Source organism: Aphelocoma coerulescens, chromosome 9, assembly GCF_041296385.1.
Source record: "Aphelocoma coerulescens isolate FSJ_1873_10779 chromosome 9, UR_Acoe_1.0, whole genome shotgun sequence".
NCBI classification, from domain to species: Eukaryota; Metazoa; Chordata; class Aves; order Passeriformes; family Corvidae; genus Aphelocoma; species Aphelocoma coerulescens.
In genome coordinates this window covers 25,021,609-25,038,365 of record NC_091023.1, presented here as the reverse complement: position 1 = coordinate 25,038,365, position 16,757 = coordinate 25,021,609, and the positions used below count along the sequence as shown (strand labels likewise).

At 46.2% G+C, this 16,757-nt stretch overlaps 1 protein-coding gene across 1 annotated transcript; it reads left to right on the top strand.

Moving 5' to 3' along the window:
- Positions 1-13,862: 13,862 nt before the first annotated feature.
- Positions 13,863-14,673, top strand: LOC138114900 (serine palmitoyltransferase small subunit B-like). The gene has a single exon (XM_069024859.1). It carries the CDS (start codon positions 13,863-13,865, stop codon positions 14,106-14,108), a length of 246 nt encoding a protein of 81 aa, XP_068880960.1. The 3' UTR covers positions 14,109-14,673.
- Positions 14,674-16,757: the final 2,084 nt, after the last annotated feature.

Sequence of the window (16,757 nt, the reverse complement as noted above, 5' to 3'; positions counted from 1 at the left end):
ATATTGCCTGTCATTTTCCAGAGATGAACTCACTGGGAATTGGGAAATGACTGAGATGCCACCAGAAGCACCCAGCAGATAAAGCTGAAGATGCTCCTGAGGGCCAGAGCTGCTCTCTGAAATGATCTTTGATTTAAGCAGCAGCATCACCACAGAGTGCAGATGCTTGGGAATGCTTGTAAAGCACTTGCTGGTGAATTAATGCCTCACAAACTTCCCACTTTTCCAGAGAACTCCAGGACATGCAAGGAAAATATAAATAGAAGCTCAGCAATCCGGAATCACTTTGCAAACTGGCAGAGTTCTTATGAAACCTTCCTCAGATCTGGGCATAAATTGATAAAAAGCAGCAACAAAGCAATCTTAATTTTCTTCTTCATTAATTTTTACTCTGTTTAGCAGCTGTTTCGTGTCTGTGGTGCAGACTATTTCATTTGCATTAAGCAAGAGGCTGCAAAATTGATTTCCACATTTGGATGCCTCACATTTTCACTCCGAGGCACTTTTGGATGCAGAACATAACGGGCTGCATTCGGGATTAAATCCTTAGGCCAGGCTTGTCCCAAAGCTGAGGTGAGAGGGGAGCTGAGGTTACAGGTGCCTTTTTTGGTGACTTCTCTAAAACTAAAATTAGCTGTGCCCTCAGCTGACTGTGCCGTGTAAAATCCACGCTCCACTCAGTGCCTTGACTGTTCCAGAGGTTCATTCCAGCCCTGACGCCTTCCCTTGACCGAATTCTGAATAAAACCTAAAAAATTCAAGCCTTCCAAGAGGCAAGATCGAGATAAGTCAGCTCTGGGCTGATTTAGATTTCCTCGGGCAAGGCAGATGAATGGGTTTTGTGACTCCCTGAGTGGCACAGAGCTGGCAGCCCGTGCTCCCTTTGTCTCTGGGAATATGGGATGGATTCTCCCACTGCTTCATTTCCATAGGCAGCCTCAGGACATGCTCCAGTTCCTCAGTTCCAAAGGCTCACCTCTTTATCACCGGATTTTGGTGATGGAGATAAAGAAATATTCAAATAAGGGCAGTGAAAGGATTTTTTAATGGAGGGTTTATTACGACTTGCCCCGCTTTTTAAATGGTGGTGTTTGTGTTCAGGCCCAGTGCTTGAAATTTGCTCCAATAGGGGCTGTCAGTAAGTAAGAAATAAATAAAGATGATGAAGCATTCCCACCTCTAGGGCTGAAATGGGAGATGTTTTTTGGAAGTGATGGGGAAAGAAGGAGATTTCCTCTAATGAGCTGGCACAGAAAACCAAAGGGGCATTGCTGATGTCCACTGGATGCAGCCAGAACCTCCCTCCCACAGCCATAACCTTCTTCAAAATGCAAAGAATACAAAAGCACAGAAAGAAATACAAAAGGAATTTTTAAAAAAATATCAGGAATCAACAGTTTTGGACACTCAGAGAAGACTGAAACCTGTCCAGTGTCAGGGGACAGGGATGAGCTGCTCAGAGATGTTTGTGCTCTGCTGAATCCTGCCCAAGGTTTGGGTTCATCAGAAGGGAATGCAGGAAGGAGAGGGATAATTCCCATTTACAGCTCCCACTGCAGGGTGTTTGAAGTGCTGTCTGTGCTTCTCAAGTGTCTGCAGTGACAAACACATTTCTTTTTGTTTGCTCTCCGGCTTCTCCTGGGCAATATGTTGGGTGTGATGGGAATGGCGTGGTTTGGCCCAGAATAGCTGCCTGGGCTGGAGCCTTCAGCTGTCAGAACTGTCTCTCCTCCTCCCCACTCGGCGAAATCTCCATCCACAGCACCATCTGCTTCCCCAGGATGCAGATTTGCCGCATTGGAGCCGTGTTTTAATGGGGGAAATTGTCTGACTGCGATTTAATTTAATGACTCTGATTGAATTCCACCCCCCCTCCAATTCCCGCATCACTCCTGGGTCTCCTGAGGCACCAGAAGCTGACACCAGATGTGGGAATGAGTTTCAGACATCTGTGGGCTTCCCTACTGCTGCTTCCAGCTCCTTCCTGCACGTGCCTGTGGAAAAAGCTGGTGGGAGCAAGATGATCCTAAATCCACTTTTCCTCCCTGCAAGCCCCGGTGTTTTCAGCATTCCCAGCTCCCCAAATGTGCCACGTTCCCAGGGTCTGTTTGGGAAGGGGGCAATGACTGGCAGCTGCCTTTGGCTGGTGGAAAAGGAGCAAAACAAAGGAGGAGCAGGCGCGTGGAAGGGCTGGGATGTAATTCCATGGATCCCTCTGTGGGAGGCTGTTTATCTGATGGATGAAGGGCTTTATTTATAGCTCATGACTCCTCCAAAAACATTGTCCTCTGCTGACCTTTCTGCTCAAATTGGAAGTCAGGAGAGCAGCGCTGCCAAGTAAATGAAAAAACTTTAAAATACTTAAAAAAAAAAAAAAAAAAGCTTCTTGTTGTGTTCCAGTCCCCTGTTAACTGCTGGGTCTCCTGATTTTTTGCCTTATTATCAATCCTGGTCACTGTGGAGAGCTGGGATTCTCCAGAACAACCAAGAAAGCTGGGATACGGAGAGAAAAGCACCACAAGTTCACTTCATAAGGGAGTTGAGGACACATAACCAGCAACTTGATCAGCTGCTTACAGCACCAGCTCCTCATCCAGGGCTCTGGCTCCCAGCAGCACATTCCCAATCCGTTAGTAATGCTCCACAAGTAAGGAGCAGGGATTTGCACTTTCCCTGGCTCACATAATTAGTCACTGCTTCCTAAAAAGCCACGGAAAGCAGGAACCAGGCTCTTTCTCCCCTCCGGATCCTGCTCCTGCTGAGTGTCAAACCCAGTCCCGCGTCTGGGCTCGGCTCAGAGCACTGAGGGGTTTGCACCAGAGGGGATCCTGCCCTGGCTCAGATCCCATCCCTGCTCTCCCAAATACCTCCCAGCAGCTGGGATAAGCAGGTTTGGCAGTGGGGAAAGGCTGGAGCTGCCCCAGGACGTGGTTAATTCCCCTCACTCTCTGGGGCTGCAGTTGTGTTGTACAATGGGCTCAGCACCTGGCAATGCCTCAGGAATCCAAGTGTGTCCCATCCCATTCCCTGTCCCCCAGCTGAGGAGACTCTGCAAGATGGAGACACTGGAGATGCTCAGGAGTCTTGTGTGCTGTTTCCACAGGAGTCAGGAAGGAAAGCTCTGCAGTAAATGGGATGTGCTGCTGTTTGCTGCAGGGACGACCCAGGATTTCCCGGTGTCCCGAGGAGGGGAAGGCTCTGCTCCCATCCCAGTCTCTGGATTCCCCTTGTGCCCCTGGTTCCTCCCATCCCTGGCTGGTGCTGGGGTGGTTTGGAGAGTCCAGAAGCTGACCTGCTACAAAAAATGGCACTGACCACTCTCTCCTGTGTCACCAGGAGTGGCAGCACAAAGCAGCACAGCCCTTCCTCTATGGACTCTCATAAAACCCCAGAATGGTTTGGGTTGGAAGAAGCTTAAAATCCATCCAGTGCCACCCCTGCCATGGCAGGGACACCTCCCACTGTCCCAGGCTGCTCCAAGCCCCAGTGTCCAGCCTGGCCTTGGGCACTGCCAGGGATCCAGGGGCAGCCCCAGCTGCTCTGGGCACCCTGTGCCAGGGCCTGCCCACCCTCCCAGGGAAGGATTTTTCCCACTTTAACTTTTGAGCATAAGAAATGTGCCTCAGGACAGACAGCTCAACTGAGCAGAAACACCTTAATGAGAGAATTAATCCTGGGCTTTGGAAGCAAAACCAGAGAACGGCATGCACATAAAGCAGCTTCTCCTTTCTGCTCCTTGCTGTAATGGGAAAAGTAAAGTATTCAAGAAATAATTTCCCAGCTTGGCTGAGCGTTAAGGAACAGCACTTTCTGTGTACCAAATACGCGGTGCTGTGGATTTGTAACGGAACAGGAGGTGGCTGAGGCACTTAGATGAGAGGAGCTGGGCCAGCAGCCAAAATTTGGGTTCTGCTGGTTGTGTTCCCAACCAGGAGCGACAGGAATTAATTTCTGACTTGGTGTATGTGAGGACAGAAAAGCAAAACACAGCAGCATGTGCAGGATCTGGGGGCTGGCTGCAGAGTCACCCATCTTTCTTCGATTGTTTTTCTTTATCTGGTCTGTCTAGAGCTGAAAATTAGTAGGAATCTTGAATCACAGAAGTCTTTGGAAGTGGAGGGAGATGGATTTGCAGCCTGAGAAGAAAGACCCCACTCCTTCAGTGCCTTTTCAAGTGTTCCCTTCAGCAGGAGCTGCTTCAATCACACACTGAACAGCAGAACCGCAGGGAAAAACCTGAATGCCCAAAAATTCTGTGCCTCTAATGGTTATTCCGTATTATTTGTAAGACTTTAAGGTATTTTCCTTGATCTCCCCAAGTTTCTATCCAAAACTAGCAGTGACAAGCACTCTCAAGAGCATCTGCAGGGCTGAGGTGGAGGGAGAAGGTGAAATGCAAGGCACGGAGCTGCAGCAGTGGCAGTGAATGTTGCCTTGTGTGACCTACAGCTCTGAGCCGCCACAAAAACTTCCCTCACAGCCAGTTCTAAGTCAAAAGTTGGGAAGATGTGAGGAAGTTCAAGCCTCTTTGTCCAGGGAATTTGATGGTAGCTCATAAAGGCCTCTGACCTCAATAAAATGGGTCCTTAAATGTCTGAGAAGTCTCACAGTGACAAATATCAAGGCAGGAGGGGCATTAAAAAACAGCCAGTCAGACAGAAGAACCTCTCTGAAGGAACAAGAAACCCTCATTTTAAGTGAGAACAGATTTTAAACTCTGACTAAGTTATATTGGGGTGAAACAGTGCATATTTGAAAATTGCCATTTCTCAGCCTGCTCCATTACTTCCTTAAGGTTCAGTTATTCCTTATTCCTCTCTGGTACCAAGAGACATGTAATGAAGTCCTGGAGCTTCAAATGCCTTTCTGCAAATAGCCAAGTTCTGCTGAACAATCTAAAATGGAAGGGTTTTTAACTGGGACCCTGCTCTGGAAATATTTCAGCCCAGAAATTGTCCCGCTGCCCTTCAGCCTGTGCTCTCCTACACACAATTCTCCTGGATTTACCTTGGGAATGTGGGGAATCAGTGGGGCTGGTTGGAAAGGATGTGGAATTTTTATAGCCCAGTGCACAAATAAGAAAATGGGAAAATCCCATTTAATAATTCTTTCCACACTCCTGCATCACTGTTCAAGGCTAGCTCTTCTCACAGGATATATTTTGACAGTACTTTGCTCAATTATTTAATTACATTAATAGCTGTGTGTTTAAAGCATAAATAGTGTCATTTCCCCCTTGAACTGTCTTTTGGTGTGTTTAACTCTTCAAAAGCTCTAAAAGAACACGGTGTAAAGGTGTGACTCGCTTGGATTTTTCCTCAGTGCCAGAATTTCAGAGGCTGCAATTCTCTGCTTTCTCACTGTTCCCACATAACTCCTTAACCCCACTCTGTCTCCTGACAGCCTCAAGATTTAGCTTTAAAATAGGCCTGGGATTGTTCTTTAATTTAAATCTTTAGAACTATTTCAAGAGGGTGTTGAAGATTCAAAGTTGCTATAAATACTTGCTTCAGGAATCACTTACATTGGTTTTAGGGTTTTCATAAAACCCAAAATTTTCACTGAAACATTTGAAAATGATAACACTTTTTTGTTCTTTTTTTTTTTTTTTTTTTTTTTTTTTTTTTTTTTTGTGGAAAACTGTTTCTTGGCCATCCTTTAAATAAAAATCATTTGCAAGGACACCGAGATCATTTAATCACATCTAAATCTTGGCCTGATACATGAATCTGTGGCAGAATCTTGGCTAAAAGGACTGTTTGGTGTACTCAGAGCTCTCCTTTTCTCCAGCAAACGAAGATTATTTTGATAAATATCCTTCCCTGTGAGGTTGGACTCTGAATATGAAGACATGCAGAGGAGGATTTCCACATCTAAGTAGAAATGAGACAAATTATGGATACTTTTGCCCTTTTTTTTGTCAAAATGGGCTTTGTTTCCTCTCCCCATCAAACAGTATTTCATAGAGGTCCTCCAGGGTTACACCTGGCATAAGGAAAACGTGGCTGAAAGGATTAAATTTATCTTGAAAATGAGATCCAGTAGGTCACTCTGACAGGAGAGCCAGCCAGGGAGGAATGTTTGATATAAAAATTTATGGAACATGAAATGGGCTTTAATGGCAACTCTGTAAAGTCTTGGAAAAATCAGTCTCTGTGGAGTGGCAGAGCCCTGTTTTTATGGGGCTTTGATAGGTGGCAAGGCCATAAAAGTGTTGTGTGTGAGGGAAGAATTAAAAATGGAATTGAACATGGATCATAAATCCCTGAGGATCCAAAAGCTCCGCTCTGGGTACGAATTCCTGCTGGGAAAGGATTCCCTGGGAGAGTTCCACTGGAAAGGTTGGCAGTAAATAAACTCTGGCACTTGCAAATCTCTGGTGTGGTTTTGGCCTGAGGTGGGGTTTACCCCTGACCTGAAGTTATCCAGCACTTGATCATTAGGGCTGTGTTTCCCAGGAATTCTCCACCTCTTGTTTGTGGTTCAGTGAGTCTGTGAGCTCACATTTAGATTTAGGTGGAGTGGCAATACCTCATTTTTTTTTTCCCAGGAGTGAAAATGTCCTTGTATCAGATCAGATGAGGAGATGGGATGAAAGCCTTTTAAAATTCTGAAAGGAATCACTCTTTTTAGGCCAGTCTGATATTAATCATAAAGATGGATATGTTCAAGAGAAGGTATTTTTACATCTACACTAAAATTCTGGAAATTCCTCAGTGACAAATGACTCTTAATAAGAGGAGGATATAAAGGGGGAGAAAGGAAAGAGAAATGTTAAAAATGAGGCCTCGTGGCAGCTCTGAGGGGGCCGAGGCAGAACAAAGATTAAAACTCCAGAATTCCAGCTCTTATTAATTAATTTACCAAATAACTGCATCATATTTAACAAGAAATCCACTTTTTAGGTGTGTGGAGAGAGACAACTCCCCTCTGGGAGTGCTCGATTCCATCGAAAATAAATCTACACAACAGAAACCTCTGTTTTGCAAAGTGTGAAATAGTTTCCAGAAGACAGCAATAAAACCTGGGAAACTTCACACAAAGCAGTATTTTATGGGAATTCTGCTAAAGCTGACGAGGAAAAATGTCACCCCAGAAGAAATATCCATTATTTCACAGAAAAGAAATTCCTGTTTCTTACAGGAGAGAGAAATTCCCGTTCCTTTCTCTGGACCACAGTCCCAGAAAAACTAGGACATGTGTAAAGGAAATATCTAAATAAAGAGGATTCATATCCAGGGACAGGTCTGAGCCTCTGTCAAAATAATGTGAGTAAAGCAGCAGCAGCACTGATTATGTTGGCAGGGCGGAAATGCAGAAGATTTGCTTTCTACGAGAGAACACATCAAGGTTAAGAAAAATCTGCCTCAAATTCTCCTTCTCAATTAATCAATTTTGCCACTCAGAAATAAAATAAAGGTGGATCCATTTTTCCGAGAGGCGTTGCTGCCAAGTATGGCCAGAGCTGACTGAAAAAAGCTGAAGGTTCCAAATTTGTGGGGCCTGGAGATCGATAAATGTAAAATAGTTCAGCAAAAGATGTGTTTCTATGTATTTTAGGCTCCCCCATGGGCTGATTCCTCAGTGGAAGAGAAACTTCTGGCATCCTTTCCATTGTTATATATCACCCATACCCCATTTTCCCTCCAGAGCTCCGTGGAATTTTCTTCTTCCTCAGAGTTATAAAGCACCAGGGATCAAAACGGAATTTCAGAAGTGTGGGGATACAGGAAAATTTAGTTTAAATAGGATTAGGAATTGTTTCACTTTGATGACAATGACAAAGACTTTTTGGAAGTAAGTTTTAGACATGATGTGGCCACTTTGGCCCTCAGCAGGGAGGCTGGGGGGCCTTAAAAATCACTGAGCTCATCCTCTCATCCTGAATATTTTCCTAAAAAGCCCAAATTTTCATTCCCTGCCTTTCCTCCTAAAACCCAGCTCCCTGGACTTCACCCCACGCTGATTTATCTTCCAGAGGCATCTCCTGCACAGCCCAGGTGGATCCTCAGCTCCTGCCCCGTGTTTGTTGACACTCTGGGAGAGGGAACCAAGCACACCCCAATTATCCTTTTGATGCTCCCATCCCTGCTGGAATGTTCTTTTGCATATTCCAGGCCCGGTGCACGATTCCCTGTGCTTTCAGCAGGAGCTGGAGGAAGGTTTTGTGCTGCAATGAGTCAGAGTTACCTGCTGCTCTCTGAAGAGCCCTTTCAGTCTTCCTTGCAGCTGGGCTGAGTTTTGTGGAGGCTTTGGGATTCCCTCAGTGCTGGGGCTGGAATGAGCTGAATCTTCCTGGAGAAGGGATGAAGCATTTCTGGGGAGTGTTTATTCCCACTCTTCACAACTTCGAAGCTGAATGAGAAGAGGAGAGGAGAGGAGAGGAGAGGAGAGGAGAGGAGAGAGGAGAGGAGAGGAGAGGAGAGGAGAGGAGAGGAGAGGAGAGGAGAGGAGAGGAGAGGAGAGGAGAGGAGAGGAGAGGAGAGGAGAGGAGAGGAGAGGAGAGGAGAGGAGAGGAGAGGAGAGGAGAGGAGAGGAGAGGAGAGGAGAGGAGAGGAGAGGAGAGGAGAGGAGAGGAGAGGAGAGGAGAGGAGAGGAGAGGAGAGGAGAGGAGAGGAGAGGAGAGGAGAGGAGAGGAGAGGAGAGGAGAGGAGAGGAGAGGGAACAAGTGGCAATGGCAGCATGAGGGAATGCGATATCCCTGAGCAATGGAAAATCCCTGACTCCCATGCTGTGCCCCTTCGCTGTGCCACTGCTTCTAGCAGGGTATTCTGAAGGAATTTTCCACAGATTAATGACAGGAGGAACAGTCTCTGGTAGTTCCTTGAATGAGTAATCTGGTTGAGAATCACAAAATACAATCCCAGCCTGTCTTGGGTTGAAGGGACCTTACAGCTCATCCCCTGCCAGGGGCAGGGACAACTTCCATAGCCCAGGTTGCTCCAACCTGGCCTTGAACACTTCCAAATGTACTTTGTTTATCTTTGGAAGTCCTGTTAATAAATTCTTCCACAGCATTTGACAGAGCTGTGCTTGTTATGACTATCACGAGTTGCTGTACAGGTGTAAAACTGTCATAAAAATGCAGCTATTTATTTACTAGAAGCAGACAAAATGTCTTTCTTACTGCTTCAGTCAGTTCTTGTACAATGTGTGCTGAAGGCCTGTGAGATGGCAAGGGTGGTATCAGCCCTGATTGAAAGTAAAAATACAGAATGATCCTGGAAATTAGAGAACAGCAGAACCTTGGTCTTAAGAATTCCGAGTCTAATCAGCTCCTAGTCCCAGCTCTGCCGGTCACTCATGGCTTGGTATCTGCAGCGTTCTAGGTTCTAACCTGTTTTAGGCAGCTTTTCCTTCCCAGGTAATTTGTTTTGCCCCTGAAACAGCAGCAGTTCTAAGGTGAGTGATGGGTGGCACGGGGGAAGAACTGATGGGGGTAAACATTGGTGCCAGCTTAGAGGAACCAGAGGGAGAAAGCAGAGCCCAGCTGTGCAGGAACCCACGGCTTCCCTGAGCTCTTCTGTTCCCGAATGGCCCATCCTCAGCTCAGGAATTCTGCCAGGTGCTGGAAGCAGGCGCAGGGGGGCTCTGCGTTTCACAGGTGCCATAATTCACTGGGCAGCTTTTATGGGACACTGAGGTTGTGCCACACTCGGTGACACGACCTCACCTTGCCTCGAGCTGGAATGGGCTGTGCCCGATCCTCTGCGCCAGTTCCTTGCACATTCCACGCGCATTCCTTGTGCAGATCACAGCTCCATACTCTTCACTTCGTTAATTACCTGTCTTGATGCAGAATTAAGGAAGCTCCTGGACTGGTCTGGCCGGGTGTGGGAAGCTGTGGGAAAGGGGGTGACTCTTGCAGGCAACAATGTCCTAATTAAACGCCGGGATTTGCATTACAAACAGCAGCGACTCAGCCCCATCAGCGGAGCCCAGATAAATAAATCCCTTATCGAGTCCCATTCCTTATCCAGTTTCTGTGGGGTGTCCTGCAGCCCTGTTCCAGGTGGCAATCCCTCCAGACAAACCTGCTCTCTGGGTTTCACTTCACTGGGACATTCTTTCCAAGAATTGGGCGGTTTTTCCCCGTCCCAAGGACAGGGGTGGATGTTCTGTGGGTTCCTTGTCCTCCCACTCCTCAGCAGGACCAGGAATAGGGAAGGACTTAATTTCAATTTTGACTTCTTGCAGTCTATAGGTGTGAGGCAGAGAGATTCCAAGCATTCTCAGCTTGGTTTTCTATGGAAACAAAGCTGATTTTCTTTCATTACCTCTCTCTCTCTCTGTACATCCCACACTTTTCATCCCCTTGACCAATTTCAGGGAAGCTGGGAAAAGAAATACTGATCTCAAGGGTGTAAGTTTTGTCGGAAGAGATGACCAGGAGGAGAAAAGCAGCTTTATTACATAATCCTTGCTGGACAGCAGAGAAGCCCCACGAAACACAACCACTCTGCCTCTTATTAGACATCAGAGAATCCCATTATAAGGCATGAAATAATGGGAGGGGGGGAAAAAAATCACTATTTCTATACGGAGCTCATCTGTTAAATTCTGTATAAACCCAGAGTCGCTACTTTTCCATATAAAAATCTTCACACTGAAAAGGGGAGGTTGGTGGTTTCCTTTGTAATTTGAATATTTCTGCTTTGTTTTGTTAATTTTCCCGTGCTAAGAACAATTGCTGTGCCACGGTGTCACTTTTATATGGTTGGGTTTGAATTTGCTTGGCAGGAAAGCCCAGGGAGAAGCAGTAAAAGGAGATTTTGAAATCTAATTGTGTGGGGAACATGATCAAGAGACCTGAAACAAGGGACAAAGTGCTACTGGGAGAGTCTCATTCCTGCTCTTCAGGGTAAGATCTTTGCAAAAAAATTGCTTTTTTAATGTATTTCCAGTCACCCATCAAAGGTAGGACCTGGTTTTGTCTGCTTATTTTTTTTTGTCCTTGTTGCTTTTTAAAATTTTTGAATATTTTTTAGATTATTTTTTCGCTGCGTGTGAAAAAAAGTATCATAGAGCACGTAAGATAAATTTGCTTTAAAAGGTAGGGATTTCAGGCAAATCCTGTATGCTGAGGGAAGCTGTGAAAGTTATTAATGATTCCTTATCTCCCCATGGGAAAAGCAGCAGGAGCAGCTCAGGAAGCAGGAGCAGAGGATGCCTGGGGGTTTTCCACTCCACCATCCAAGCCCTGCTTGGGAATGGATCCTGCTCATCCCACCCACAGCACAGCTCTTTCCCAATGGATCTCAGCTGTCGGGTAAAACTTTGGGAACGCTGTTGGAGCTAAAGGAACCCACACAAGGCTCACTGCTTGGTTTCAACTGAGGGAATTTGTTGTTATAAGTGGAGAATTACTGAAAAGACTGAAAATTACTGTGTGGTTTTGTACTTGGGAGCGATGGAAGAATCACCTGAGTTGTCCTGGCTTTTCTGCAGATGGTTTTGGAGAGGATTCAGGCAGCGTGGAGGTGCCAGCCCTGCCTTCAGCTGCCCTGGGGTTTGGTGCTGAAGGACTCAGAAGAGACTGCTCCACCTGGCAGGGAAGCTGAGGAACCTGGAGTAGGGATATTGTCCCACCAGGAGCATGGGCACTGTGGGGATCAAATACTGAATACACTGATTTTCACCTAAAACCACCTTGTGCCACCCCAGCCTTCCAGACTCCACTGAAATCCATGGCTGAGAAAGGCTGGCTGGAAGCAGGAGCTCCTGAGGATCCTCTCTCTGAAGGACAAAGTTTGCACATGGAGCATTTTGACTGCTGCTGCCTGGGGCAGTCCTTCACCATTTCTGGATTGATTTTCTAGGGAATGGGGACAGTTTTTAAAGAGAAAATTTGATTTTGTTGAAAAGCACGAGGGGGAAAACCAAAAGGGTGAGGGAGTAGGGCAGGGTTTACTCCCAGGTGAGCTCAGGCTGTGTTTGGCAAGGAAGGGAGGAAAGGTGAGGCTCAGACATTGCTTGTGGCACATCATCCCCAAACGAAGCTGATTCATATTTGGAAATGATTTGGCTGCAGGGAGATAGTTTAGAACACCATGTATTATGCAGATTCCTTCCTAATTTTCTTGCCCAATTAGATCATTAAAGCGCCTCGAGCAGTTGCGGCCTGCTCTTATTTTGCAGCTTTTCTGAGGAAAAATCACCCTCTTTTCCTTACACAAACCTTGTCCCCACATTCCCTCCACCCTGGGGTTTCTGGATGAGATCTGGGAGATGCAGAGATTGGGAGCTGTTTGAAAATGATTCTAATCAGAGGTTGCAAAAGGAGGTGGTGGCTTCACTGCAGACTTTCCTGTGCCACATTTTTGTGGCTGCTTAACTCTTGACACCGTAATTCTGCAGAGACATTAAATTGCCCCTAGTAGGAACCAAAAGCCCCACAGGGGCAGAGGTGTTTGGGGAGGTTTGAAATTAGGGAAGGCACTAATTGTAAATATTTTTTGCCTGGTGTGCTCCTCCCTGCCGCAGTCCTTGAGCTTGGGCTCAGCTCCAAGAACCAGGTGCCGGTGTCCTGAGCGTGGTGCCAGACAGAGCTGGCCCTGTTGCATAAATCAGAGTCCTGTGGCCAGAGGAGATTTCAGCAATCGAGGAGGAGGGCGGGGAGAGGAGGACACGCTCTGTAATTGAGGATCAAAGCTCCTGGTTTCTGCCTCTCCATCCACACAGGGAGCTGCTCCCCGAGCAGGGCAGCAGAGCTGGGCAGCATCCGCTTCCCGGCCGTGTTGGGGCACGTGGACAGGTGAGTTCTGCTTTGTACAAGCCCAGTTTTTCGTAGGAAAAGTCTTTCCTCAAAGTCACCTGGTGCTGCGTTTGATGGGAAGAGCCTCAGGTGTAACCTGATTTAATAAAAACGGCAGGTAATGGGCAGAAATGGGGTATTAGTAAGGATATTGCTAAAAGTAATTAGTAATATTTCTAACAACAGAAGCATTTGTTTAGCTCACCTGTCAGGAAGAAAAGAGGTGGGGAAGCTATGGAAGCAAAATGTGTCTAAAAACTTTGGGAAGTGGCTTTTTTAGGATAAAATCCCACTCTGTTTGGAGCTATGGAGTTAATTGTATGTAATTTCTGAGGGATACATTTCTTTCCACAGATCTTGACACCACAGGGAGTTCTTTACTTCCCAATTGAAAAGTGGGAAAATCGGAGTTTTTGGTTTGTTTCCTCTTATTTACCAAAGGACAGGAAGTGCCAATAAGTGAAATCATCCTGTTTTCCCTTTTCCTCTGCAGGTCTGTGTCCTGCTGCTGACATAATGTAACACTCAGTAACTATTAGCATTGATTTATTCTTTAAAATAAATCTGTGCTTATTACTGATAATTTTACATTTATACAGTATATATTATATAGTATATAGTATAGATGTAGTATTATTATTATTATTATTAGTAATAATAATAATAGTTTGTTTTGGCAACAGATCAATTCAATCCCTGCTGCAGAAAAAGCTGGATAATCTGGATATGGTTTCCTTTTATTGGAATTCTGTATGTGTGGTGTTCTCCTTGCTCTCAGTTTGCACCTGGGACTTCCAGCAGCGACTGGAGCACGAGACATAAAATCCAGTGTGCAGTGGTAGAAATCAGCCTTGTAGCAAATTCTGCATGCACAGGTGGGGAAGGAGAGAGGTTTTAAAGTGATTTTTAGTTAAGCTGCTCCAACAGAGTCTTGGGTAACCCAGTGCAAGGTGAAATTCTGTCAGAGTTTGGCCCAGGGAATGGAATTGCCACAGCTCCTGGATAAAAAAGATCTCACGAAGCCTCCTTGGTGAGGCTGGCACAGTGCAAGGTTCCCATTTCCATGCCTGCCCATCCTTTATCCCACAGGACGCTTTGGGAAGCGGGGATGGATGTGAAGAGGAGCACCCCGAGCTACCTGTACTGGCTCTTCTGCCAGTTTGAGCTGATCACCTGCAGTTACCTGATGGAGCCCTGGGAGAAGGTGCTCTTCTACTCCTTCAACCTGGCCATGGCCGGGCTGCTGCTCTACACTGCCTATGTCTGCGTGGCTTTCCACCTCAGCTCGGCCTTCCAGCTCCTCTGCAGCTTCCTGGGAAACCCCCGGGAAAATGCTCTGTCTGTGGTGAAGTAAAACCATCATCATCCTGCCTTTGGGGTCAAAGAAATGTTTTCCTGAACGTCCCATTTTTGTCCAGGAGCAGGTACAAACTCTGCTTTCTTCTCTCTTTGTGTTCTGCTCCAACAGCGAATTATTTTGCCTAAACAGCTCCAATCAATCCCTGTTTTTACTGTTTGCTTCTTCAAGAGCTTTCAATTTTCATGACCCACTGGAATTACAGAGCTGGGATTGGGACAGGAACAACCCCCCTGAAGATTTTGTTATTCCAGGGAAAGCTGCTTGGACATGGAGAGTTTTCATCTGGAGAAATGATACGGTGTGGATTTGTTCCTGTCTGCCAGAAGAGATGTGCACACAAAAATCCTGGAGGAGTGGGAGTTGCTTCCCTGAGCTTGCTGTGTGTTTATGGAATGATTTCAGTATTTATTCAGCCTCCTTGATTGTTTTATACAATGAATTACTTGACTGGTTCATTATAATGATGCAAATTATGCAGTTGATTCATTAAAAATGTGAGGATGTGCTGCTATGAAAATTCATGATGAAATTCTCAGATTCTCGGGCTTTATAAAAACAGATCATTTTAGAAGCTTTAGAAGACACTTATCATGTAAAGACCATAAAACCACAGATTCCCTTGTGGTAGAATTTCAGCTGAAAATAAAACCCCTAAAAACTGTAAAAGTACAATGTCTCCTTTTTTTCCTAACCCTTTATTCCCTACTTTCCACCTTTTACACTCTCCCTGTTGAGCAGTGTCTGAAACATGAACCCCTGGGACTGTAAATAATGGGCTTTGGCTGGAATTTGTTCCAAATTCCGTGTCTTTTTAGCCTTAAAACCACAAGATTCCTGTGCTGCCAGCTTCCTACCGTGGGCAGGAGCTGCACTGGGATGAGCTTGGGAATGAGAATTGGGGTTTGGAATCCTCAGGAGATGAAGGGAGTAGAGCAGGGCGCACAGGGTGACACAAATCCACATTTCCACACCCACACTGAGGTGAGTTTTGGGACTTTTTCCAAGCTCCTGGAATGCCCTCTCCTTCCAGAGAATGGGATGTTGTAGGTGGCAATCCAGTGACTTAGGGAGTGAGGCTTGGTCACAGGAGGTGACAAAACAAGGTGAAGACATTCATGATGTCATTTGTCACCTCAACACAGCTGCTTTCCCAGTTTTTAATTAGGGGGAAATCAGGTAGGAGATGGAAATAATTTCTCTGGGAAAATGAGGGCAGCTGTGCTCAAACTCACAAGCCTTTTAACAGTGCCCAAGTATCTCTAAGTTTGTAAAAAACATCAATTTAATACTTTCAACCTTTAATCCAGTTGGATGTTTTATTAAAGTATTGTAATGGTTGAAGTAGCAATGAGTGTAGATTTGCTTTCATGCTTAGACTGTATATTATATTTACTGATATTTATCAATATAATTTGTATTTACTGATGTTTAGGAACAGAAGGGGGAGGCACCCAATATTTTAATTATGTCACTCATTAGACTATTTATGGAGACAGAGATTTTTTTCCAGCCTGTCAGTCTGTAATGCAGAGAAATACAGGCAGTACTTTGCATTACAGGTGCAAAATATCTATTTCTCAAGATGTAAATATCTATTTCTCAAGATGTGCCTGGGAGTGAGCCCAGGGCAGGAGCAGGTCACACTCAGTTCCAGCAGAGGACTCCACACAGACATCCCGAGCATTTATGGACATTCAGGAATCCCACATCAGGCTGGAGGAGCAGGAACTTTACCCTGGGCCTGTTTGTGTTCCTTGCTGCCTTTCCCACGTGGTGTTTGTGGTTGCCTCCAGTGCCTGGTGCTTCATTTGCAGCAGCTGGGGTGGGATTGTGCTGGTGGAGCTGCTCTGCTCCCATCCCCAGCTCCCAGCTGGGCTGGGGGAATGGGAGAGAGCCAGGAAAGCACCAAAATCCAGCAGAGGAAACAAGGGGCCAGGTGGCAGCTGGACCTCCCCACAGTTCCTGGTTCATTTTCCTCCTCACACCCTTTTCCCTGCCTGTCCCAAGACTCCAGGATTTGAAGGATTACATCCAAATTCCAGCTGCCATTCGAGCTTCCAACACTGTCTGCCTGGGCAGGTTCCTGCTGGAAGCACCAGGAGCCCAAGGAGCTCTGGATTTGTCAGGTCAGGCCTGTGCAGGCTCAGCTGGGAATGGGATCAGCATCAAGCACGGCTGGAGCTGTGCCAGGAGAGGGTTAGGGTTAGGCTATCAGGGAAAGGTTTTTCCCCCAGAGGGTGCTGGGCACTGCCCAGGCTCCCCAGGGAATGGGCACGGGCCCGAGGCTGCCAGAGCTCCAGGAGCACTGGGACAGCGCTGCCAGGGATGCCCAGGGTGGGATTGTTGGGGTGGAACAGGCTGTTCCCACATTTCTCCACATTTTTTTCCATCAGCAAAGTTTGTCCCAGCTCCACAGGCTGCACTGAGTGGCCACAACATTTAGTTTTTCTCACCTGATGCTAAATGTTCCAAGCCTAAATTAATGAATGTAAGGCTGAAGCGGGAAGCGTGTCAAGAGGAACAGGAAATGGGATATTCCCTGCACACCCTTCTCTGAGGACACCAAGGTCAGCTGTGTCTGTCCAGGGGAAGTTTCTGTCCTGTGGCACTAAAAAAGGAATGCAAGGATGACACTCAGCACTG

Coding starts and splice junctions, on each gene's coding strand:
- LOC138114900 (XM_069024859.1), top strand. CDS start 13,863: ATGGATGTGAAGAGGAGCACCCCGAGCTACCTGTACTGGCTCTTCTGC.